This window comes from Apteryx rowi, unplaced genomic scaffold, assembly GCF_003343035.1.
Source record: "Apteryx rowi isolate R43461 unplaced genomic scaffold, aptRow1 scaffold_67, whole genome shotgun sequence".
Classification (NCBI taxonomy): domain Eukaryota; kingdom Metazoa; phylum Chordata; class Aves; order Apterygiformes; family Apterygidae; genus Apteryx; species Apteryx rowi.
In genome coordinates, this window is record NW_020450949.1 from 266,087 (window position 1) to 293,954 (window position 27,868).

At 40.3% G+C, this 27,868-nt stretch overlaps 1 protein-coding gene across 1 annotated transcript in view; it reads right to left on the minus strand.

Annotated features, from left to right (window-relative positions):
- The window catches only part of CAMTA1 (calmodulin binding transcription activator 1), a 490,798-nt gene that overhangs the window by 72,482 nt on the left and 390,448 nt on the right, over positions 1-27,868 (minus strand). Inside the window, exon 7 of the mRNA XM_026085647.1 lies at positions 10,053-10,206. Coding sequence (XP_025941432.1) covers positions 10,053-10,206 — 154 coding nt within the window. The remainder of the gene's footprint in view (positions 1-10,052; positions 10,207-27,868) is intronic.

Sequence of the window (27,868 nt, forward strand, 5' to 3'; positions counted from 1 at the left end):
TATTGATCCATTGGCTCCCCATTCATTAGTACTGCCCGGACTTTCTTTGACCATCTTTAGCAAAGGAAGGAAAAATCATCTAGATTACTGGCAGGACGGAAACTTAGAAGCCAAAAGAAACTTAAGCACAGAAAAATGTGATTGTCTAGATTTATTCTAATACTCTGGCTATTTCTGCCTTCTTCTAAGGCTGGTGGAAGTGCCACCAATTACAATACTCAGTCCTCTAAAATTACCAGATCTACAACCCTTCAGTCTTCCAGATATCCTCCTCCTCCCCGTCATCTCTAACCTACCTTACTGTCTCATCTTCACACTAGATGGAAAACCCACATATTTCTTCTCTTTGTCTCAATGGTTAAAAGCCTGACCATTTCCCTCTCTGCTGTTTCCTCCACCCTGAGCAACACGTGTCCCTAAAATACCTTCTCACATCTTAATCTGATCACTTCACCCTTTCTGAATGCTGTAGCGGTTCCTCTTTGCCACTTCATCAATTTCATACTTCCTGTTTCCACTCAAAAGCTCTTGCTCATCTGTATCCCTTATACACCCATACAGGATACAGATATAATGAAGACATTCCTTGAACCAGTTTTCCCTCTACCTTACCTGCTGCTCCTTTGCCCCTTTTTGACAGGTATGGGCCTGCCTTTGATTTTGAACATCAGTGATGACATTTCCGGCATGAAACAGATAACCAAACACTGACAAAGGTGGAATATTTGGAATAATTGAGGTCAGATTTCTATTTGCTTCTCCCTCATGACACATCTGGAATGGTCCACCCATTCCATGGGTCCACCCATGGTTAACCACCCATGTAAGGGTGGTGAACCCTTACCTAAGAGTCCTACCTGCAGCCACTCTTATCTGATATAGAATGTTTAAAAAAATCCTTCAACTGCTGATCTTAGGGTAAGTAGGAAAACTTTTTCCTGCCTCCCTGCTAATGAGAATGAAAGTCCATTTTGCTTCCAAGATCCCACTCCACAAATTGTTGACACTAGAAGGTTGTTTCCATGGAGACTGTCAATTGGAAATGGCAGCCTTGTCCTTTGAATTTTCACTGTGTTCTTGTTGACAGAAATAAAGGCCTTGCTCTGATTTCTCAGTTCAATGAGGAAATTTTCATTAGATTTATCCTTTCATATCCAGACACCACATACAATTCAATTTTCATTTTCCAACCTCCACTTTCATTATTTATTGATTATGAAGACTGAATTCTGATTCTGATTCCTGAATCTCATTGCTGGGAATACAGGCAAGGAAGACTCACCTTGCAAATTTGCCGTTTCTTAATGTTACTTATGGAATTTTAATGTCTTTGAAAGGACTTGTACAGTAGCTTCACTCTTAGTCAATCTTTAAAGAGAAGTCTTTCTTTCAAAATGAAACCCTTCCTTGAAAAATTGCTCAGATGTAATTGCAACTGGATACTTAACAGCAAGTAGGAACTAAATATAGTTAGATTATATTTAGAAAGGACCAGCAGAATGTTGCTTATATTCATGGAATATGAAACTCAAAGTGAGACTTTTGCAACTTTTATTTACAGCTAAAGCAATTTTTACGTATAACCACCTGAAGTTCAAGGCTGCTCACACATGAAAGAATAGTGCTGAAACTAACTCCCTTAGATTATTCTCATAGCAATCTACAAGTTACTCGTTTATAATAAAAAGCAGATCTCACTAAGAATTCTTGCCTCTGACAATGTTAATCAGGACAAAGTTGTTATCACTGGGCCATTCCCTTCTGTGATACTCAGAATTTCTTATCTGATTTGCTAAATGGCCCCGTTATTGAGTTCTGGAATTGTATGCAGCGTAATAAAAGTGTAAAGGTGCTTGGCTCTGATTGTATTTCAATTTAGCTAGTATCTAAAGCTCAATTGGCAGGGACAGAATGAATGCTCCTACACTTGTCACAGCTCACAAGAAATGAATACAGCTTTAACTACGCACACAGTATTTCACTGCCAGCCAAACTGTGTTTCTACTAACAGTGAGTTAACTTTTCTATCTGCTTCTCAGACATACAGTTCAAGGACATCTTTCAGAGAATGGCAGACTAGCATTTGGAAGGGTGATAAATGTGGTATTATAGTTCATTGGGGACCCAGATGAAAATGATTTGCTGTGGGGAAATTGAGTCAAGAGGATTTAGATACTTTGGCTTCTCATGAATTGTACCAGATGTTTTACTATGCACTTCTAAGAGATACAACAGGCTATAGAGCATCTGTATTTCAGACAGTTGTATGTCTCCCCATCTCTTTTCTAGGCTTCTGTTTAAAATACATTTTTCATGAAACTCTGTTCCCTACAGCAAAGCCCACTGCTCTGGGAAGTGCATGACCTGTCAGAAGCCCCAAGCTCCCACTGATATAATCCAACACAAAGCTGACTTGTTTCACTTCATGCCATTAGACTCACTGGAGCTAATGATGAATGCTACAGAAATACCAATGGCTTGCGCTGACAGCCCAGCTGCCTGCCACTGTTTCTGTGCAATCACTTCTTATAGTCACTGGATACTTACTATCCGTTCTCACTATCCTCTGCCCTAACTTCTGTCCAGCAGTCTCAAACAGCTCATCAAGCTACATTTTATGGTGTTTTCTATACTCATGGGCGCCATCATGCCCCAGTATTCACAGGTCATATTATGCATGATGGATCAGATCCGGCACTCTTAGTCCTGGAGAGAGCAAGGACTGCATCTCCCAGCCTTAGACCGAGACTGACAGCATCTGAGCTGACTGTGTAAGAAGCAAGAGAGCTGTTCCCAAGGCTGCAATAGCATGCATGGACTGTGACAGGTGCCACAACAGCAGACAAAATGCTTAAATATTTTAAAAGTCTCCTTCTATGATAAAAAACAGTATCACAACATACCAGTGGAACCATTCAAGATCTGACCTCCGTGGTTAATGCTCATTGTAGACAAGATTATGGTCTTACTCTCACTGGAGATGAAAGAGAAAACTTTGAAGGATGGCCCATCTTTCCACCTTACGAAGTGATCTCATCTTAGCTTCTGGATCATTTATTTCTCATCCTTTCTGTTATTTTGCATCTACTCCAATCAGTTGGGAATAGGACCATGTTTCCCTCACCAGCATGAAGTCTCAGGGAAGTGACCCTGGTGGGCTGGCCACAAGAGCGTGGATGAGGACCATCCTTGCCTCCAGGCAAGACACAGCTGGCTAATACCCATTTCTAGCACCAGAAAAGTCATGTCAGCGGCAGAAAACTTTGTCACTGACCACCAGGTGGCACTAACTGATAAGAAAATGAAAATCTAACTTTGATGTGAAATGAGAGTCTTTGTTGGTTTTATTTCTTGATATTCTATAATCACCAAGATTATAGTCCAGATATAAAACCTCCAAACCCCTAATACTCTAATATTAGATATTTTGGTCTTTGTCCTGAATAATTAAGAGAGAAGAAGAAGAATACTTCTACCATGATTATATGCTGCTTATGGGCTGCAGTTTCTAGGAAGTCCCAGGGAGGAGGAGGGAACTACCTGAATTGCCAAATGAGATACATACGATAATGCTTTAATGAATTTTAATTTTGACACTTCTTTTAGCATAATTTTTAGTGGTTAATGCATATCTTTCTTAAAAGTTTTTTTAGCAAAATCTTGCTGGAGAATATTTGGGGGAAAAAATTTTTCATAAATATGGTGCACAGGAAAGTGCTGAGCTTCTAGATCTTCCACTGAGGATAGACAAGAGTGATACATTCATCAGGCCTGTCTGTATCTTGACACTACTCTCGAGATATCTCCACAAATTTGTCATATGTATTGATGGGTGGTCAGAGCACAGCCATCATAATCAAGTGCACAATTTTTTTTAACATCTTGGGTGGAACTGCTGGGAAAAGAAAAGAATCACCTTAGTATATGCTTTAGTATTGAATCTGATAGGTATTTCAGCCAAATGTTAAGAAGAGAGACAAATACTGCAGAAGAACTGGAAATAAATGCTAGCATGCCTATGAATCCTCAGAAAGGCTCTATAATTACTGTATTTGGTTTAACATGCAACTTTGGTGGGGGGAACAGGAAATAATTTGATTTAGTTTTCCTTAAGGTAATATTTCATTACTGTACAAACTCAAGTTCGTACATCAGGATTATTTCACTGCAGTATCTCCAAATGGTTGTTGAAAGACTGCCCAAAGCGCCAGGTGAAAAGTCGCTGCTAATTTTCTTCTTTTGGCAGAGTGGAACTTTCTACAGTATGTAAAACTCATCTTTGATGGAAAGCACATTTCCCTAAGGAGCAGCCCATGTAGACATGGGAATAAGTTCCTCTGGGGAAATAAAGAACACCACAGATTTAATCAATTTTCACTCTCTATACAAGTTTCTTTTGTCTTGGCTTCAACAAACATGGAACTCAGCTTCAATAGACATGGCACTCACGTATCTGTACACAGCTCTTTTAATGTTTGTGTTTCCAAGGTAAAACACTCCAGTGCACACGTTTGCCCTGGCAAACCTGCAAAGACTATTTTTTTTGCAAAAGACTTGCTTACTGGCCCATTTCTTAGTCTCCTGATGCGGTACTGGCAACTCACTTGCTCCCAGTGCAGCAACACAGTTTTTTGCCAGCTCTTGGACCCCTGGTGACAATAGCAGCTATCAGCCTGCTGCCCAGCTGCATTTGGCTTTTGAGGCGGAGGAACAAAAAGGAAATCACAGGGCTGCTTAGAGACTGGGGTGTATTTGCCTCTCCCTGGCTGCAACCCTGTGCTATGGCCTCTACTCCCCCAAGGACATGAGTAAGAGGGAAAGGAATGGTGCACTTCTCTCATGTGACTGATGTTTAGAGCCACGTACTTGGAGCAATGAAAAGGCTGAGGTATGTCTTGGTGAGAAAATGAGAAATCAAGCAGGTGGCAGATATTGGCTATTAAGCTTACGTGAATGGAAGTTATTCAAAGGTAAGAGTAGTGGATATAAGAATCCATCTAGTATCTAGTATTGTATTCTGCTTTTTATTAAAATAGAGTCAATATTAACAAGTAAATATTATTCCAACAAAACTGGACATCTGCATTACTAAAACCCAAACTCTTTGAAAGAACCTAAGTTAATTCTTACGTTGAAGTCAGTTGAAACTATGCTGGCAACCTTCAGTTTGCATTGGGAGTCACTTCCTACCTCTGAGTTAGAGAATGTTAAAAATCATTCCATATAGCATTTTTGTAGAGTTATTCTTTTACGATTCAATACAAAAGCCTTAAAAACAATTACTAAAATTTAATATAAATTTAAGTCAAGATTTTAAAAAAAGAGTCAAGTCTTCAGACCATATTCATGCTGCCTACTGCTATTTAAAAATCATACTGGGCTACTAGTGTTTAATTCCCTCTCCAGTTGTGAGAACACAGTGATGCAGTTTCAGGTCACCTCCAAAAGCCTCAGATTGTTTCATTTACATATGTGGAATAGGGAGAATTGGTGCCTTCAGGGACAGGCAATTCAGGTGAAACAAGAATTTCTGATGCTCAACGGTCTTAAGTTTGACTGGTGCCATATGAAACCTTCAGATTCCCTAGCTGTGGCTGGGTGCAGGCAGCATGAGCAGGACCATTAAGTTTCCAGGCAGTAAAGGAATGAAAAAAAGCTTTCTTTCAGAAAGAAAGATAGTTCTAAATTATAGTGGACCTGAAACAAGTATTGCAACGTAACACCAGCTGTGAACTTGCAACTCACACTTGACCAGCTGAGAGATGAGAAAGCCAAAAGGGGATGATTTGGAGAAACCCTCAACATGAGCTGGCCCACACTTTGTGGATCACACCGAGTGTATATACAGAATTCTGCTGTGTTGGATTCTGCCACTGCATTTTGCTTTCACCACCAAATGCCTCTAAGGACATCAGTTCAGAGAAACCTCAAAGCAAGAATATAATGGCGCACGAGAGGGAAAAAAATTGAAGGCAATGTCAGGCTAGGGCCCATTCTCCATATCCAGCTTACTGAATAACTTACAGGTGTCTCTAACAAAGTTCTCCCAGGATTTTCATAAATTATCACTTTTGGTTTTGCACAAATGTCCTGAAAGGTTCCATTCATAAACACATAATGATTCAGATAACCGGTTAGGACACTGCTGTCAGTAAGATTATCACAGGTCTGTCATCAGCAACAGAATGCTTTTAGTGATGCTTTATAGCATGTTCCAGTCCTACCTGATGCATGGTTATAATTTTAAGACAAGGAACACCTGTCTCCTAATTCTGAAGGAGGGAGGAATCATCCTGCTGGAGGTGCCAAACAGCATATCCAGCCCTTCCAAACTTGTTTGCTTCAGTTTGCTTGCTAAGCAAGAAAATGAAAGAAACAACAAAAACCTTACACAGCTTCAAAGTTTAGAGGAATAAAACTAGATGAATCAAGATACGGAACAGGTAAAAAGGTGACTGTCTACAGATTATTCTCTCACTTCACCAATGACACTATGCACAACGTTTTGATTGTTATTGACAAATCTGCTTTAGGGTGGAGAAATTTGGAAACATCAGGAAATTGAACTATGAAGTCTTTGAAAGAATGTGATTAATGTGAAAATGTGATGAAACTAATGTGTTTGGCTCCAGAATTTCATGGCACACCCCATTTTGGAATCAAATCTGATGTCTTCTTGGCGAGCAGCGCTCCTCTGTGTTCCTTGAACATGGTTAGTTACGTCCTCTTTGTTTTCTAAGTCTGATCAGAATCTAAAGCTTTTATTTTAGCTACATTTCTAAGTATGTGTTTTCCACGATATGTATCCATAAACAGAGATGTGCACATGCATATATAGTCTGAATAATTGTGCAGAATTTCACTCTTCCCTCCTGAGATATAAAAGAGCCAAGTGTTATTAAATTTATGGGTAGTTTATTGTAGTTTTCACATAATTTTCTTGATGCACTGCAGATTTTTTAACAGGCTGCCACTTTCTCTCCTGTTTAATATTAAGGAACTTGTACAGTCTCAGCCATACCTTGAACATCTTAGATTTCTGTCTAATATAATTAGTCCCAGGATAATATGGTTCTTTTTTCTAGCAAACATGTCATTTTCTCCCTCTCCTCTACTTGGGGATCTCTCCTCCAACTTTGTTTGGAAAAGGAATACACGGGGGAGCAAAAAAAAAAAGGGGGGGGATGTTTTCTTAAATGATCATTGTGAATTAATACATAAAAATGGTATCAATCACCATGTTTCTGTCTCTTGGACAATTAAAGGGAAAGTAGAAACTGTACATTAGATGACTGACACAGCAGGGCTACTGACTTGGGAGAGTATCACTGGCTGTTGACTTCCCATGAGTCCTTTCCTTGCTACCTCTTCTTGTAGACAGTGCAGAGGTGCTGCAAAGCTCTGGCATAGATGTCCAGAGTCTGGCTGCTTCCCTCCCTGCAACAAGTAACAGCATGACCTGCAGAGTTCAGGATGCAACAAAGAAGTGGAGTACACTTAGAATTAATAATATTACAGTCACTGTGGGACTGATCATTCACTGACAGCTGAGATGCATCAGTGCAATGTGCTTCATGTTTATCATGCTCGTGACCCTCTAATTACTGAAAGCCTGGCATGATACCAGCATCCATCTGGGGGTTGGGGTGAGAGAGAAAGGCAGGCCTGGTATTTTTTGACTCAGATATTAGCACCTAGATTCAGTATTATGGCTGCTGAATTCATTTTCTCCTGCTTACAGATCTACATTATGCCTAATTTCTATCTTTGATTGCAAAAAGACGTTAATGTACATATTCGGACACATTCTTCTGGGGAGGACGTACAATTTAATCTTCTCAAGTGACAGCTGCTTAACACTGTGAGGAACCGGCTGGCATTTTGGGCAGTATCCCCACGTAGTCTAACAGAAAGTACTGGAGGACAAACATTTTGCCCTGCGACTCCTGCTGATCTCATCTCTTCATATCTGGCAATTTGTGGAATACCCATAATCGCAAAACCACATTAAATATCGTGATCTATGTTAGCATGGCAAGGTTAAGTTATTTATACAGGTGCGGAGTACTGCTGTTCTAACTGTATCTGTATCATATTCTTTTCCTTAGATCTCTGCAATGAAGAGGAAAGTCAGAGCTGGATGGATACTAAAACAGAACAACCAGAACTGATCCCTTCTATGCGAGCTGCTTGCGCAGAGTTCTGTGCTGACTTATAAGGGTTATCAGTGATGCAGAACAAGAGCGTAGGCTCCCTTGTTGGAATGGGACCTTTGTTGTTCTAAATCTGTGTAAGGAGCAGTGTAAGATCTTGGTGGGATAAGTAACTTCTAGGTGATGGGGATTGGCTCCAACAGATGTGAGGTAATGTTTGAGACAAGCTAAGTGTAGGAAAAAAACTGGTGTTTACAGTGGCAAGAATGTGTTGGCTGCCTGAAGCTACTTAAGATACTCCTGATTCATGTATTAAATGTCACTGCTGTACTAATAATATCTTTGCAAATTAAATGTTTTTATAACAGTATTAGAAAGGTTCTGAAGCCAAGGGGGAAAAAACCCTTCCTTTTTAAAAAAGTGTTGTTATTCAAAGGGCATCCTTCTTCATGCAGTACAGCAACCTTGCCAAACACAACAGTTTTAACTGTGACATTCGGCTGCAAATTTTTGCCATGTTCTATTTCAGAGAAAAGTAAACTTCTTTCCATAAATTCATCAAGATGAGCTTCCTGTAGGTACAGCAAGTCGTTCTCCACTCAGTTTTGCAGAATATAGCCCATCTAGTGCTAACTCCACTGTCCCATCATTAGATTCATCCAGTGAACCTACTAGTACACATAGAGAATAATATACTGACCAGTAGGCTTGCCTTCAAGGGCCTAGAGACTACGGTTCAACCTCAAACTTAATTGTTAGAGTTACAGTTTAGAAAAAAACCTCACTCTGAATCTACATTAAAAAGGCTAAAGCTCTCAACTTCAGGGAGTACTGGTTCTCAAAAAATTGTAAATTGTAAGATATGTTAAAAGCACATCAGGCTCTCCTTGATGGCTAGTACCTTTTAACTACTAATTTTACTACTACTAATTTTAGTAGAAAATATTCTACTTCAAAGTAGATGCAAAGAGGTCCACAGAGCTGCCTGTCTGCAGAGCGAACTTCCTAATGATTCTGCACACCTAAGCAGCCTTCTCTTTAGGCTGAAAAGTTGAGAACTTAAAAATGGGTAAATTGGTAAATGATACTCATCTGAAAACACATCATATCCATTGCTTTTTCAGCTAGGATGAGGAGATATACCTGAGTTCTAGAATTGGTTTTCAAGAACAAACTGGAATTTTAAACTAAACTGAACTGACCAATGGTGCTGGGCAACTGATTAAGAGATGAGCTTGTCACTTGAGTGACTGCACTAAAGTTGACAGAACTGCATCACCAAGGAATCTGACTCCACTATTTTGCTGTGCAGACAATGGACAGGACATAGATTTCTCTTACTTTCATAGAAATTTTGCCTAGACAGTTTGCACTTGAAAGAAGCTTCTCAGCATGGGCACCTTGCTGATTAAAAAAGATACTCAGTTCTACAGAGTCCTTCGGTAAACAGCAGCAATGCATTCTGATCTGACAATATTATAACATGAACATGGAGTAGCCTTTGGGGAAACCTACCTGCTAGCACTGTAAATGTTCTTAGTAAGTGAGTAGGTGCCTACAAACAGGGCTTGAAAATACAAGACAACAGGTACATTCCTAGCAGAAAGTGTGTAAAGGGTAACTTAACATGATCTTTTCTGGGACTGTCTGGGTAGTTCTCACACACTACATAAATGGGTTTTCAGTAAAAACCTGTAAGTGGAAAGAGCTGATGACTGATACACAGAAAGGACGTCTCCTAGATGTGTTGAGTATTGAGAAGAAAGAAAATGCATGCAGATGCAAATTGAGATTGAAGGTGACCAATGACTCATTTGGAGGGAAGGTCAGTGGCAGGGAGAGACACTGCACTCTAACTCCACAGAGAGCAAAAGAGCAAAAAAGCCTTCAGATACTCACACATCGGTTTGAGCTGTCCAATGAGTTCCTCTTTTGTCCATTTTGCCCATTCTTTCTTGTCAGTGTTTATTGAGCACAAGATAGGGCCGCATGGTTTTCCACAGTCCTCGATGGCAGGTACATTCAGGTAATGCACCAACACGATGTCTGGGTTCTACAAGAAGAACGGAGGACAAAAGTTAGGTAGTTGGACCTCTCCCCTGCCCAGTGCTGCCTGGATTTATCTTCCTTCTGTTGTTTTATAATTATTAAAATTATTAAAATTATGACAGGAAGAGTGATAATTAGATCCCATTACATTCCAGATTTCTCTGAGATCAGAGCTATTCTTTAAAAAAGGTGGAAAAGACAAGACAGGACAGAGTTTGAAAATAGCTTCCTCCTCCTTGAGTGCCTGTTGCTTGCAGTCTCACTGTTCTCTTTGCTTGCTCAGTGTGAATCATTTTCAACCCATACGACATCAATGTTTGCAAGACTCCTGAAACGCCAGTCACAACAAACACCAGATAATTTGCTCTGGCTTAAGGGATACGTGATCTGCTTGATCAAATGCTTTTATCAGTTCTGGTCCACATAAGACTATCTTGAACATACGGAAATGACTGAGAACATCAATAATAGTCACACACTCAGTACATTTGCAGAAAGAGAGAGGGAGGAGCCAAAGAAGCTAACAGTACTACAGGGTACACCCAAGCACAGGTTCTTTCCAGACAACCCTACAATTTCTTGTCTTTTGAAGATTTTGCCACTTTATGACAAAAACAGCAAGCTGCAGAAGCTTGGGATTGGAACAGACAGTGTTGTTTGCAGAACCCGTGCAAAAAAATTTTGGAACAATTGCAAGGCACTTACTCCTGCAGGTTTGTTTAATGCTCCACTCTCTTTCCCAATGCACCTTCTTCTGAAGGGAGTTGAGAAAAATAAAAGAAATGCAAGTTTGCTTTGACGCACTGCAGTGCTGTCCCCCTGACACAGATGTTTCAAGTAGGAAGCTTAGTAGTATGTTACCACTGTGCAAGTAAATGAATCATCTTAACAACAGCAACAGAAAAAACTCAGCTAGTTTCCCAATAGCATGCCAGGGAGACTGTACAATAGATAATAACAAGATTGAGAACTTGATTTCTTTCCCTTAAGTCATTTACTCCTAAGTTCACAAACTGTAATGACTGCTTTGGAATTATTTATAAAAAATAAATAGGATAATGGTGTAATTAAAACTCTAATGTTTCATTAATGCTGTTAGAGCCCAGTTCTGAGTGGGAGATGGAACACAAGCCATCATTTGTTTGCAAAGTTGTGCTAATGGAAGTACTCTTACGAAGGCCACAGAGAACTAGAGCTACATATAGACACCTGTGCCAAGGAGATACTTGTCTAATGAAACCGCCTTGAAAACACCCTTAGCAGAAGGTAACTTCTGATGGGCAAGGCACAAAATTAAGGCCAGTTAAGCTGCCCTTTGCAGCTGCACCCAAAACTAGCCTGCAATAGGAGCCCACAGCATTCCTTCCCATGCCCACACAGGAGCAGGACAGTGCTCACCTTTGCTGACTGCAGGGGCGACAGCACAAGAGCTTGTGTGCGCAGCTGAACATTGGGGAGCATCCTGCACATCCCAGAGATGAGAAGGCAAATAGTCATGTCTCCTAGTTCCTTGAGAGCACCTTGGCCAGATGGTGCTGGCAGCTGAAAACCATCCCTTCATACGGTGCCAATGTAAAACCAGCATTAATAATAGAGCAACCCTACAAAGTATGCTCCCCCTCCATCTGTACGCTGGAACTCAGCAGCTTCAGGGATCAGAGGCTTCCCTCACTGTTTGGAGGAGAAGCTCTCATTAAAGTCAGGAAGAAATGGAGGCCAAGCAGAAACTTGCATTTTTTCCTCTATTAATGGAGATTTTAAGTGGCAGATTTTCAGTGAGGACTTTTTTGGATTACGGTATCAGATTTTTGAAGCCTATGCTACAGAAGAGTTGTATTGCTTAGGAAAGAGGCAAGGAAACCTAAGAGGGAATTGTTAACATTTTTTTTTCAGAGTAGTTTTGGAAGGTGCTAAAGCAAAGAAAATTCTAAGCTCTTTGTTACTCTACATCAATGCTGTTATGATGTATGCTTTTAATCATTGTGAATTAATATACAAAAATGATATCAAATGCCTCACCAATTGTAAGGTCTTGGTAGCATCTCTCGTTACATTTTACTTTCAGTCTTCCAGTTTCCAAGGAACCTGGGCCTATTTTACTCATTAAAGATAATGGAGGTTACAGCCAGGCAGGTGTGAATGTTGGGGTGTGTGTGCGTTGGTTTGTTTTGGCCTGATAGGGGTGGGAGGTCCAGCAGCACCTCTCTCTCTGGGTGTCTGGGGAATTAACCAGCCACCTGAGCAAGTTCCAAAATGAGCAGATGGAGCTGCTCAGAAATAGGCAAGTGATGAAGGGTAGTTTTAAAACATTACTCTCCTCATGTATAATTCAGAAAAGATTCTGATGATAAAAATGATTACCTATACATCCAAATAGTCCCCATCAGCTAATTTAACTTAATTAATGATTTAGATGATGAAGTAATAAAAACTAATATGCTTTGTGAGATTTCATGGAAAGGCACCTCTTACTCTCAACATAAGCTTTAAAGAAGAGAGCAAGGACATGGTACCACTGTCACTGGCAGGCACCATGGCAGTTGTTCTGCATGCGTCTTGCTTTATTTCAGATACTTGTGTCTGAATGTTTCACAGCCTGATAGTTCCTTCCTGACTGTCACCAGGCAAGTCCAGATGATTGGGTTTTCTGACTTCATTGCAGCTTAAGTAAGCAGACCTCAGGAGTGGGTTGGCACTGGAGTTTATATAGGTCATGTTAAAAGTACATAAATTAAATACAAAACCAATAGGTTTGTTCTGCAAGTCTGTATCTAAAAGTTGACCTCAGACTGGCAAGTCTTGGGAATGCCACTCTACCTAGTAAACTGTGTTTCATACAAATTAAGAACATGTATGTTTTGGAAAACTGAGACATAATTCAGCACAGAATCACTATTTCTTTATAGAGACCTATCAGTAGAACAAGACAGATGTGAAAGACTAAAAAATTTAAAATGTAAGAAATAATAACACATCAATATTATTTGATGCTATTTAAAACATTGTTTTGCCAGGAAAGAAAGTTATTTTATTCCTGCTTTTATCTGTGAAGTGCCCTAGACAGAAAACCTTGCATTCAGAGATTAGGTATGAAATGCATCCAGCACAACTACAGCCTCAGTAGTCTGTTTGGAACACTCAGTGCATTCTTGGATTATTGTTTTTTGCTTAACACGTTGCATGATATCTTATCTCCAACTCCATGTTTGTCTATGTACACAGAGAAACTGTAAATCAGAAACAGGAAATGCATCTTTTTATTACTCACAGTTTCATTTTGAATCAAGCTTCCCATTTGTCCCTATGCAACTGGCCCATGCTAGGTACACGTTATTATCCCAAATCTGCTGTAACATGAAATGATCATTCAAAAACCCTCAGGTATAATTAAATTATTTTCACACAACTTGAATTTCCTAGCAAAGGCAATTTGATTTTGACAGCAGTAAGAAATAACAGCTATGAATAGTTCAGATCATTTCTTCAAGGTCCCTTTAATCTTGTTCCTACCTGCACTGAATTTCACCTGGGTGACGCTGTCCATTTCCCTCTTGATCATTCTCTGCAGATGTTTCACTCTGTGCTTTTGTCTTTCTGTTACCTTCAAGTCTTCTACTCAAATACATTCCAAACAACCTTACAGGACAGATGGACAAGACGTTTCAAGATTCCTGAACTGCCTCACTGCAGAGAGCGCCTCTCTTCAATATTCTTAGAACTCAGACCACCAGTGCAATTCATAAAGCAAAAATGACTTCAAGACATGAAAGATCTGTACTAAATGTGAACCAGTGACAACCTCTGTAGCTGACTCCCTTGTGCTATGTTGTCTCAGATCAAGTTCAAGAACTGGCATGGGCATACACAGGTCTTTCAGAAGTGACGTACTTCATGTAATTGTTTTGATTTAGCTGGAATTTCATTCTGGATGAAAAACAGGCTCATTTGTTCTTGTTTCAACATTTCCTGAGTAGAAAATTTTAAATCCTGAAAATCTTTACAAAAACCCTCCTCTGTAGAGCTCTGCTCAAAAAGAACTTTGTAGCATTTATCATAGCTGTCCCTATTTTCTATACCTCTTTCTGTAAAGGGGTTTTAGTATGCAGTCAATCACAGCCTAACTCCGGCTCCACTGAGTCCAATGGCAAAACTCCCATTGATTTCAAAGGGAGCTGACTCAAGCAGTTGAGATGTTCCAACACCCATCACTCTCAGACACCAGCTGTATACTGACAGCGTATTTCCTGCCAGCTTATCAGCTGGTATATGATAGATCATGTTTGTAAGCAAATATATATATATATTTTTATGTATCTATTAGCACATCCGTTAATTCAAGAATCAGACACAAGTCATGCTGTTGGGAGAGGGTCATGTGTGATAAGGTTTTGCACAGCTTGCCAATGCTGCTTCTCTATAATGCTCACCTTCATTAAAGCAGCAAGTACCAGCAAAATCAGAAAGATCAAAAGATGAGAGGGGTCCAGCAGAGTGTACTGAAGCCCTGGGAGGGAGCCACATGAGCTACTGCCACAGCTATCAGAATTGCAGATTCACAGTTTATTGGAAAGCATGTGAAAGGCAAGCGTTCTCAGGGAACCTACAACAGTAGCTCCGGCAAGGCTGTCCTCAGAAAAATGGCACTCGTTTTTAGGCAGAAGGGCTTCTGAGGGAGCTCAGGAAATGCTATGATGATAAGACACATTCACCAGTATTTTGGGGATCTTTTCTAAATCTAGTAAGACAGTGTACATTCTGTTCTCTAGCCTCTGCCCCACTGAATGACAGCAGAGGAGGTTTATTTAGATGGGCACTAGTAACTGTTCCCTATAACCACTAAGTTCAAGCATATCAGACTATGAAGCTGTGCATAGCATTTTAATGAACTGCTGCACAATTGCCTGCTGATTTCAGGATTTACAGTTATTTTGAACACTTCAGAACTTCTGTCACAAATCACTAGATGGCAAGTTTACGCACTTTTCAGGGAAGTTTTATGAGTTTTCCTAGGCATTTGCTAGTTATTGAGATTTGTTCTGTCTGCTAAACATGAAGGTTACATCTGTGTCACTGATTCTCAGATGTATTGCTGTGGTGGTCATGTAACTAACCACACCAGCTAAGTGACAAATGACCTGAAATGTCTCTCTGGCTGGAGTATAAATGCAATAGATGGACATACATCCTATTGGGGGATCTTTTTTGGCTATGACACTAACTAAAAATGAATCATCATCTTGTACCTATGGACTTGGTTCTAGTCTTACTGGGTCTGGTTTTGCACAAATGTAATGTAATTCTGCTGTCTTCCCTGGTCAGCGTGAGATTAGATTATTCTCAGGGACTGCCCCACTCTGCTGTCATTCATATATCAAAAATCAAACTACAGCCTAGAAGCTCTCAATAGGCTACAGTGTAAAGAAGGGATGAGGCACTAGGGTGCTTGCCTAAGCATGGGTTTCCAAAAGTGTTGGTTGGGAAAGGCCTCTGCAGGTCTCCATTACAACCTCCCACTCAAAGCAGGACAATCACCAACACCAGATCTTGTCTCTCAGCTTTGCAAACAAGAGGTGCCACTCAGCCTCATGGTAAGTCACTGTGGAGCAACATCTTCCTAGAGCATCATTGCTTGCAGTCATTGTCCCACCAGGGTACAGTCATGGACCCTTCACTAAATACCGCTTCAGGGTGCTGGGAGCCACCCTCCTGAGCATGCCACTCCCCTGCAGCTCTGCCAGCAGCCCAGAGCCTTCTAACAACCCAAAACACTTCACAGGAACTGTTAGGTGGGGGCTTGAGAGCAGCCCATGGGTACGGAGCTAATGATGACTGTCACTAACTTACAGAGATTAAAAAACAAACCAAGCCAAACAAATAAGCTTACTGTCAACAAATTCACTCTTCAGAACTTCCTATAAACAGGATCATAAACAACCATCTCACCTTAACCATGCTACTCTTCTCAAATGTCTCCAAGAAGCAAGGACTCTATTGCAAACCTGGTAGCCGGAAGGGGGACTGAGAATGTATCTTCTGGAAAGAAATAGATAATGCCACTTTTTCCCTTCTGTTAAGTTTAGATTCTTGTCTCTTTTGAATCATTTGACTATCTCTAAGAAGTGAGAGGAAGACAGAAGCACCTAACTTCCAACACAGACCTCGCACCTCTTGTTTAAATGGCTTATTGAATTTTTATAGCCTGGAATACGGAAAACAATTTGTTCAAATTCTTCCTTGCCTAGGAGTATTTTCCAATGGAAAACACAGATGAGATCCTAGCAGAGCCATGGGACAACACCTCTGGGATAACTTGAACCAGCTTCACTGCGAACCTGTTTGTGAATGAAGACTGACTTGCCAGGGAAATGGCACACATCTAATGCTAGCAGAAAATGTTGGAGAATGTAATGGTCTTAGCACAATTTAATTCTTATAATTACAACAGATTTGGAATTTGAGAAAATAAAATTGCTGTGAACAAAAAGCATCAGAATCTGAGTGTTTCTACACGTTCAGATCTTAGTGGGGAGGGAAAAAGAGTCATGGGCCAAGACAGGTAGCATGAGGCACCTCTGATCTACTTAACATTGAGAAACTTTGGCTGGAAAGAGAAGGCCTATATTTATTTTATGCCTAAGGCTAATTTACTCCCCTTCTAAAATGAACTCTGTTATGATTCTGGGGACAGTTCTTCCAATAAGTGCAGAGTTCTGCTTACATTCGAGCTGTCATATCCAACCAGAGATGTCACTGCAACTTGATTTCAAGAGTATCTTTGTGGCAGCCAGTCACAAATAGGAAACCCTTAGTGTGAGAGTGAAAAGGGACTAGAAGACCCATGCCTGCTTGGAATGACAAATGCACATGCAACATTGCCTCTTTCCATAATAACAGAATTTCTCTTGTGCCTGGGAGCTGGGACTACTTCACGCTATCATCAAACACTAAATGTCTAGTTTCAATCCTTTGCAGAGGTGAGTCTGTGAGATGGTTTTTCTTCAAGCCATCTCCCAGTGGAGTTCAGAATATTTAGCTAAGTAATAAGGGCTGTGAGGCCTGAGTCAGCCCCAAGCACATATGGCTTCCTGGAGGATGACTGACTTAAACAGGAGACTCCCTTGTCATGAATCTTCTACTTAATTGCAAGTTCAAATCCATCAGTTCTCAAACTTTCAGTGTCCAGCAACTATCTGTCAGAGGGGTATTTTGTGCTTAGTCATAGTTCCAAACCCCTTACTTCATCTCCATCAAGCCAGGCTTTATCTGCCCTGAGCATTACATTTTAACACGCTTAATAGCACAACCACATCTCCTTCAGCACTAAGGAATGGATCAAAAATCCAAATCATTACCAATATCAGTAGGTCAGTGGCAGAGCAACTAGGAGGCTGCTCAGCTGATTTGCTTTAACTGAGTAATATGTGGGCCGTTCTTTGAAGACAAGAGAATCCAAGCCTCCTGCTCCTCCCAGATGGAAGAGCTGTTCCCTGATGGATTCACTAATTGCAAAGATTCACATAAACTGTTCTCTTTGCACAGCGATAATAACTCATAAGCGGGAAACATGCCAGGACAGACATTGGATATGCCATCTCAGAAATCCTTCCTCTAGGTTACAGGGAAATCCTATGCCATCAGCATTGAATGCAGAAGGCTCTGGAAACATGCCCATTTCAGAGCAGTCAATAATTTCAATGCACAGAACCTCAGCAAAGCCAATTTGATTTCCAAATATTGGAGCCAAAGTTGCTGCCACCTGTCCCTGAATTGGGTAAGTCTGCTTGGCATGTTGAAACCTTAGGCACCCAGTCCCCCTTAGCAGATTCTCCTTAAGGTCTTGGAGGAATTCGTTCCAGTATTTCTGGTGTTGTAGGGTAAACAGAAGACAGCACAAGAAGTGGTTAAAAACATAAAAAACTGTTAGCTTTGATAAAGAAAAATGCAGCTGCAACATCTGCTTGACTCTTGTTTGCAGCTTCATCAGCACTAAGTGGTCAATAAATCAGACTGGCATGGCGTTACGCTTCTTCTATAGTTTAAGCATTAATCTAATTCCAGTTCTCATGAAAAATGAAGGAGAAAAACTATGTGATAGCAAGAATGTATACACTCTCCAGAAAGTAATAATAGCATGTAATGGTGCTGCAGACCTCCCAGCATGATTGCTGGAGGAGAGATGCAGCCTCCCTTGCTACCCACTATGTGCTATTTAGGTTAACCAAGTAAACCAGCTGTTGTTTGTCCCACTAGCCCATCTCATGATTATATTTTTCCTTTTAGCACAAATGCAAAGCTGAAACAAACCAAGTTTCTCTAGCTCCCAAGTTCTCACAGATCAGGGTGGGCAGAAATGTAAAGAAAAGCATGTCCAGTCTGTAAAGGGCTGACTAATGCTAGGATGAAGAAATGACAGGTACCAACAGCACATCAGCCAGGCAGGGCCATGAAAGAAATCCTCCTCTCATTTCAACAACTGCCCTCTGCCTGCTTCTTACTATAAAAAGTCAGTCTGGAAGCCCTGGGCAAGGGGAAATCTCCCTTGTCAAGCAGAGAGGAATAACCACAAAAAACCTCTCCATTCCCTTTCCTTCCTACCCCCTCCCACCAGTCAAGCATGTTTTTGTTCTTTGTTTTTTTGTATGCTTTTTTTTAAAAGGGAAAATCAGAAGCAGTTTCTGGCCAGCCTTGGTGTGGCACTAGCTAGAATTTCATGCACTGCAAAGCTGCTCTTCAGTTCTCAGCAATGACAGTGAGCTCAAGGCTAAATCTCAACAGCAGCAGCTTCCAAATCACAGATGACCACAGCTGAAGATATTTTATTTGGAAAAATACCTCTGAGCTGGGGGAAAGTTTTGCATTTGTACTCCCTGCTAGAACAATGAGGGGAAATAAATCATCCTCAGGGACGATGAGCACCAGTGATTTTCATCCCAGCCACCCTGCAAAGAAATAACCCCCCAAATATAACCCTGGGCTCCAGAAGCAATAGCCATTAGCTCTGCTCCACTGTGCATCCAGTCATTCCAGCCTTTGCTAGATACTATTATTACTTCTTTTATGTCAAACTTGCAAAGTACTACACATTATTAAAAACATAGAAGGGGTAACCTGCCTGTTCCGGCCCTAATGGTCTATCTGCAAAGCAAAAGAAAAGGCAGGAAGAAGGAGCAGAAGAGCTTAGCTCTGTGCTGTGCAGACACAGAGGCTTCTGTCATCTTCCCCACCTGTCACTGCTTTGGCTTCGTTGCAGGATGGGGCAAGACGGGCTCACTTAGGAACACAAAGATTATAAATGAACTTGATTTGACCCAGGTTAAGGGAGATACTGAAGTCTGCTTTGCTGTCCAGGTTCAGCTATTAGCTTTGTTAATCACCAACAAAAACAGATTTATTAATGTCCTGGATATAGGAAATAGAGCACAACACAGCTGCTCTGTATGGAATAACACTAATAATCATCTTTCACTAAGGATCACTCAGACATCAAGGCTCCCGTACTGAACAACAAATACAAATAAAAAATATGGCAATATGTCCCATTTGTTCCAAGGTAAATGAAATGCTGAACCCTCCTCCACCCACCCACCACAACCCTCAAATCCCCAGCCTATACATCAGGGGAAGCTACTTCACACTGCACAATCTTTAGCTGATTGCTTTTCTCACGACATGCTTGTATTAATGAAATGCTGGTGTTCCCTTTTAGGCTAATGGTTTATTAGATAATAAAATAATCATTTAAAATAGAAATAAAACGAGGACAAACAACTCATGGCAGAAATTGTTACGTAATTGCCTGTGTTAAATGAATTCAAGAGTTTAAGTAGCATAACTTTCCATTCCTTTCACACCTGCTGAAATTATAAAAGGGGCTTTTCTGATGGCAATTCAGTCATGAGATTTAGTCTGTATTCCTCAAGCCATTCAAAATGGTGAAAACGCGCCTCAATTTTCTGGCAACATAATTCACATTTATCACTGTGGGGGCTGGTTGGATTAATATCTTCTAGCTTTTGACCCAGAACAGCATAGTGCGAAAAGTTTCCATAGTTTTGAGAGACTGTTGTTACATGATGCTGAGCTGTTTGGAATGACTTTGCTTAGAAACCAAATGCTGTACCCATCTTCAAGTTTCAAATGGTTACATTAATCCCAGGGGCTTTCCTAAGCAATAAATGCTTTAAATTCTATCTGCCAATTTGAGGAGATTTCTCATGAGAAATCAGGCTGAGAGTTTAAATTTTAGCCTGTAAAGCTCTTTGAATTAACCTTACACCCTGTGCCTCCAGCTGCATTAAAGAGGTGGTGGAATTTATTTCCCTTCAAAAGCTTTTTCAGAAACACAGGCCATCTGGGGGTCAACCAGGGCACAAAGAGATATCAGAACATATACGATTTTAAACCTAGTTAAATCAGCAACCAGATAGTCACTGGTGTGTTTACTTTTCAGTAGTGATTTTAATGTTCACAACACAATTATTCCAAGAGACCTTTCTAATGCTAAGGGAAATGGTGGGAACGAAGAAACCTGAATGGCAGTAGGCCTAGGGGAAGCCAGACACCCTGCTAAAAGCCTTCTTTTTCTATGCATAGAAGCTACAGGTTCTCTTTGAGGAGGCAGTTATCCTATCGATTTCTAACATCACATTCTGGCTACACTGCAGTCACAGGATTCACACTATATAGGTAGCACAGCACCTCAGATCTTCAAAGGTCAGCTGGCCAAGAATTCCAAAACAGATATTTTTCTTCAGCCCCAGACCTTCTGAGGGTGTCTGTGTGTGTGTGTTAAAATCAACTAACTTTTGAGACAAGAAATTGGCACCAGGCTGATACAGCTCCACATACTGCAAACCAAGAAAATGATGAATTGCGAAGGCCTCAGAAAGCTTAAAACTGATTTTTACACTCATGTAATTATAAGAGTGAGATTTCCTGCAATTGTTTTAAAGGGAATCATGATTAAATAGGGCTGTATGTTTCATAATGTGCTCCCCAGTTCCTCTTTAATACCTTGGTATGGGAAGATAAAGTGTAATCACTAAAGTAATTGTACTAGTCTACATTTCATGTCTGGAAAGAATGACTAGGAGGTATAGAGCTATTGCAGGCTGAGGTCTGGATTAGACAATTCTGGTTTTTCCTTTTGCTAATGCCTTTTTTAACCCCTCTTTATCTTTCTTCTTCCTCTGGTTGCTCCTGGTGGTCCTTGAAACCTGTATGTTTCTTCCACTGACTAACTGTGCCTCTCCTATACCTGTTACACCAATGACACAGGCAAATTCCCATTGCTCTTAGGGAGCATTGCTCTCGACTCTCTAAACAGCAAGCCTGCAAAGAGCATCCTTGATTGAAATGCTGATTTGTCTTCAATGCATGGGCAGTGACATCCTGAACACAAACATCAGTCGAACCCTAGTCTCTAACACCTTGTCCTTGACAGCTGCAGAAGCACCTCCTGTGGTTAGAACTCCAGCAGTGCCTAATGGCAGAGGATCAGTTATGATAAGCTTAGGAGAAGGCAGTAAGGCAGAGGATAAAATCTTCTCATCTCCCTTAAAACTTTTGTATTTCTGGCCAGATACAAGAGACATTTATATGAGAAGAGCTTGCTCAGCCCAGCTCTACAGCAAGAAGCTGACCCAGGGCAATCACACTATGGAGAGACCTCTGCCAGTCACAGGCTGCAGGAGCTTTACGCTGACAGTGTCATTAGAAGACAGCATTTAAATAGTGTAAGCAGCAAAGTAGGAGAGTTGTAATATGGAACAAATACCAAATACTTACTAATACATCATCAGATGTGATACATTTGAAGGTATTGTATATACAAAGAGCTGCCTCTGAACACTCCTGGGGATCACATTTCTTTACTTAATATACACTTTGAAAAACAGAAAAAAGCAGCGCTGTAATTCCTGGCCTCCAAAGTTCCAAGAGGAAATTGATTTCTGAGTTGTTTATTATCTTTCACGGGAATGTCTCTTATGCTAGTAAAAAGTACAACAGAAGATGTTACCGCACAACTAAAGTCCAAAACAAAACAAAAAAAAAGCATTTCTGTTTCTCACACAGACGTTAGTTTGGAGAATGGAAATTTCTTATCATCTGTGTCACTGCTCCCAGTTGGAAGCTCTAACTTACACAGGCTGCTGACAGGGACAAGATAATTCTGCCATGAGCTGGGATTGCTTTTGTTCATCCAGCTGAGCTGGGCTGCTGACACAGAAGTCCTGTGTCTTGGCACCCGGGCAGAAGAGTAGCAGGGAACTCCTGAGTCCTGTTTATTGCTCTAACTTCCTACACAAAACAGTAAGAAAATTTCCTGTGAATCTGCACAAGGAACACAGTCTTTCAAGCATGACTGGAGCCTGCAAGAGAACTTTTCTGCTACATATCTCTCCAGGTTTGCTGCATCTCCATTATACTTCATCAGATAAGTAGGGAGAATGAGACTGAATCTACAAGTAGACATACAGATATAGGTGAAAAAAGAATGGTTTTGGGTTTAGCTTTCTAAAAGTAAGTTATGTAAATTCTGTAGGAATTCCTTACCAAAAATTCATACAGATATATGTTTTCAGCATAGACAGTATGGACTTTTGAAAGGAGGACAGAGAATGGCTGAGCATTTCAAGATTTGGCTGTTTAAGAACAAGGACACAAACATTTCTGCTTTTGGTATTCAAAAACCTTCTTGTAATTAATGGAATAAATCAGTATCAGTTTAAAATGCAAATCTTAACAAAATCTAAACCAACCAAAGGAGAATGGAGGAGATAACATAAATGTCCTTCAAAGAAAAATGGCTGCTCTTAAACTGATGTCCTGAGAATGGGTCTGATTTCACACTGGCATTTAGGAAAGGATTCTGTCTAACCTAATTTAATATCTTAAGAAACAGGGAAGTATGTTAATTATCTCATTTGCATAATAGGAAAAGAATCTGGTTCCATAGGAGGTAAACATAGAAAGCTACAAGTTCTCATGTAAATTACAATGCTCAACTTGAGCTGACAAGGAGGGAGGAAGTTTCCTTCCTCTTTGATGGCATTCCCTGATGTGCGGTCTTTTACTACAGTAATAAAAAGGCAGTAAATTAGGAAAGTGCTATAAAATACCAAAGAAACTGCTGGAATCAGTTATAAGGAACCCAACTTCCAGCAGAAGCATTTAAAGAGAGGGAGACCTAATCATTGTAATGCCACAGATGATCACAGGTGCCAAGACTGAGAGAAAGGCAAGGAAGCCGCACTGACACAAGGAGTAAAGACTGCTTCATACCAGTACACCCAGTAGAGAACACAAGAGCATTCATCTAGGAAGGGCCAGAGGAGACATGAGTCTTCTGCTTCTAAGGATTCAAGAAGTTCACAATACATGTTCAGCATGTTGAGTGCTGAACAACACACGCCTCTCTCTGCCGTATCACGTACCACAACACCACTATTTGGCTCTAATACACCAAGGAGTTTGCAGAATGGGTTTTCCCGGAGAACAGGTCCGTATGGTGGCATATTTTCAATTTCAAAACAGAGAACAAGGCAGAGAAGCTGAAGTAGCGAAAGCTACTTACTCCTCTGACTCTTTCAAAGCCATCATTTTTACTACGTTTTCCACTCAAACCTTTCATCACAGTACCTCTGGACTTTTGAAAGACCATCTCCAGACTTCAATAGCCACTGAACAGTCAGTCTCATGAGGTGCCTGGGCAGGTGTTTTTTTTTTTAATAACTTTTGGAAGAGTTAGTGTAACTATGCCATTCCTCATCTATAAAAATGTCACTACGATAAAAGCATGTAGAAAAAACTTACAGATAGCAGCTTGCCCTATTTCTGCTCACTTAGAGAAATTCTTTCCGACTACACAGCAGCTCATGAAAATCGCATAACAACTGCAATGGATCCATTTAACCCAGCTACCCTATCTGGTATTGATTACCTTTTAAAGCAGACAGATTTGCTATGGAAATCACTGAAGCATCTCTTCCTTCTTTCTGTGACTTGATCTCTCCAGTTGCCCAATGCTTAAATCCAGGTTTTACAGCTCACTCTGCACCAGCCTAGAGGTTCTTTAAACAATAATTCTGAGGGCATAGCAAAGGGTTACTTTGGATTTGAATTGCTATGAGGTACTCTTCCTGACAAATGAGGCTTATTATGGACATACAAATTTCTTGCTATACTGTAGATGAACTACTTCAACCCTCCACCTTTGAAGGCTGATACTTAAACAATGACTCTATATTTTCTTATATTAAACCGGCATATGGCAACCATTTTCAGAATAGTCTAATTTCTTCTGCATGTAAAATAGTGCAAAGGAGTGAGAGAAGTGGACATAATTATCTTATATTTTAAAATGTCCTACACTTGGATTGTGCTTTTTCTTTTCAGAAGGTCTCAAAAAAACTTGCTAACTGATAAACTGATAAATCGATTGCTTCACTTACTAGTAAAACACAGCTCCTTCTAGGATAAAACTAAGCAAATATTTAATAGCACACAAAGTATCAAGTGAGGAAACCCATGTCCACTAAAACTGCAAGAGAAATCAGAAAAGAAGAATGCACTAGGCTGACTAAACACTGACTTTAATGTCCTAACTATTTAAAAAAACTATGCAAAACTCTTAAAGACAGTAGTTCACATATTATACAAAAAGACCCCAAGCCCAAACCCAGGTACAGACTGTAGCCTGGGTTACTCCACCACAAATTGTCAGAAAGAAATGCAACTTCCAGCGAAACTCCAGTATCTCTTCCTCTAGTACTATTGCAATTCCTATGTCAAGATTTCCTAGCCAAATACTCAGTCAACTTGATCCTGCTTAGCTTTTGAGAACTAACAGAGATACAAGAACAGAGTCTGCTCCACATTTGCATAAATCATTTCAAAATGTGTTGTACTATCCATACAAATATTAACTCAGTCTTATCAAATTAGCATATACAAATGTAAATATCTAGGTATTGAATATGATGCAACAGTGCCAACTTTTTTTTAGGCTGTTATTCCGCAAAAGATTTACTACTGCATTCAGAATATTTTTTTCCGAATTACATGAAGAACAGGTAGGAGCCAGAGTTCCCTTAGCTGACATTTGTCAGGACTTTGTGTTATTTCCATCATTCGGAAGTACAGAATCTCCTCTCCCTCTTTTTTTTAATCGTGTTCTTTATACAGGAATTCTGTTTTTGCATTTCAAACAGGCTCAGACAGACAGAGCTAAACTCAAAACACTTCTATTGTCATCATCTTTTAGAAATGCCAGCATTATAAAGCATCTCCCAAGTGGCTTCTATCCTTTCCCAACTAACCCAAGACAGAGATGCAACAATAGCTGGACTGAAATAAGAAAAGCTTTTAATTTCAAAGCTCTGCTGACATTCACCAAGTGCTTTCAAAGTTTATATCAACAAAATATGCTGCTTCACATTGTTTTGAATGAAGATAGTGCAATTTTTTCTTCTCTCATATATTGGTGACTTAGTTTGTCTCAATACCCATGTTAACTTGTAAATATTAATATATTTCTATAAAATAAGAACAGCTCAATGTGTACCTGAAGATACTTTACCTTTTGTTTTTTTTAATTGGTATTGTTGTAGACAGACCAAGAAATAGGAAATGGACTCTTCCAAACACCAAAAGAGAAAACCTCAGGAGAATATACCTAGAGCTCACGATAAACTTTTCCTCCAGAGGCATACTGTTGCTCAGTCCTGTTCCTAAAGCCCTATCAAGCTCTAAGTTGTTTTTGTATGATCGCCCCTCAAAAACCATGTACAGTCCCAGCAGCAGGAGCATAAGAGAGTATAGGAGTGGAGGCAGGACTAAGGATTTGTTTAGGGGTGCGTATGTGTATGGGATTGAAGATAAGCAGCTCTCAGCACTTCACAGGGTGTCATGGATTCCCAGCCCCACACAATGTATAGCAACATCTTCAATCATACCTACCAGAAAAGGAGCCTTGTGCAACACCAGAAGTACCACAGCAGCTTCTGCAGTGTCTCTCAAGTGACTAAGCTTCACAGAGTAGCTTGCTCTTACAAGGTTCTGCAATTCCTTTCCACAGGTAACAGGCACTTGCACCAGGGAAGATATAACACTCTCTCTCTCTGTTCTGTTAGGTATGCCAAACACCTGATATAGCTATCTTGGGGCATGCTCCTCTGTCCAAATGGACTGAACACTTGCCTCCCAGCTTGGCATATGTGGTAGCTATTGGAATAACCTGTACTTCAGCCTTAGTAGCCCTGCCTGATGGGCTAGGAAGTTCTAGCTTGATCATCATGTTGAGCCTACCACCATGGAATATGAACAGTGGGCCAAAAGCTGGGAAACAAAATAGGGTCACTTAAAAATTTTCTGGTATTATATTACTATCTGCTACTTGTCTCTTGTTATTTCTGGCTGATGTCTGGTTCAGATTAAAGACTTTTACGAGTCTTACCAGTATGTTCTCCCCCTCATAGTATGAGTCATTGCCCCTCCCTATATCAGGGTACAGTGCAAACCAGCTCTCATTGCTTCCCTTATTTCTCCCACAGGTACAGCATAGCAAGTGCAGAAACATGGGGTTCCAGGTGACTGAGGAGGATGCAAGTGTCACCTTGATGCCTGCCTGGAAGTACAGCAGATAAACGCTATTTAATGTTCCATGTACATTGCATGGTACATGGTAAACCAATGAGTCCTTTTTATTTTTATTCTTTGCTCTTGCTCTGAGGGCTTTGTCATTTATAGCTTCTTTAAATTTGTTACTCTTGATATCAGCGACTGGTAATACAATTTCCAGAGGAAAAACATCAGTAATGTTCCAAATGCTCTCATAATGTTGGCTTTGATAGTCTTGCAACATTTTTGTTCCTGTGGTATAACCCTTTTGACACTGCTATATAACATATAGGCTATTTATTGAAGGTTTTGCTGTGATAATATTTCTGGCCAAGAGTAACCCCCAGTGTCAGGGAAGCCAAAGTTCTCTTTCTGTGATACACTTTTTCCATTTTAGAGTCCAACTTTGACTTGGCACTGAAAGTTAGGGTTCATAAAGATGTGAGATTCCAAATTAAAGATGCATAGGAAGACAAGCAACATTTTTTCCAGATTAAGGCCATCACCAGAGGTTGATAAGGACAGGTATCCAGCGACATGCCAGACTGGAATGTGAAACACACAAGCTCTCTCTTTTCTGAGAGAGTAGGACTCCTAGATTCTTACTACAATTGATGGCTTAAACTTGTTAGGCACAATGCCCTAAAACTGGGAAACCGATACAGCACTTTAGACTGGTAAGATTGAATCCAAGACCAAAAAGTATCAGATTTGAATTTCTTTTGAATTGCAAGACAAAAATTATTAGACACTCTTCTTTCTTTCTTCTTTACAATCACTCTGAAGTCTTGAATTTGCCCAGACAGAGCAGATTAACAAACACAGATTAGCATCTAAGAACTCCTGCTGTAGGCTGTGTTAGACTGAATCTATCTCACAGGGCTTCCTGCATATATTTCTAGACTCCCAAGTGATTGCCTTGAAATCTTAAAAGGAAACGTGAACCCATCAATGCTTTCTGATGCTGCTCAGAGGGGTTTATCTGACCTGTTGTTGACAGCAGATTTAGCTCCTTATTAGACCTTTTCAAGGACTTTCTGAATTTT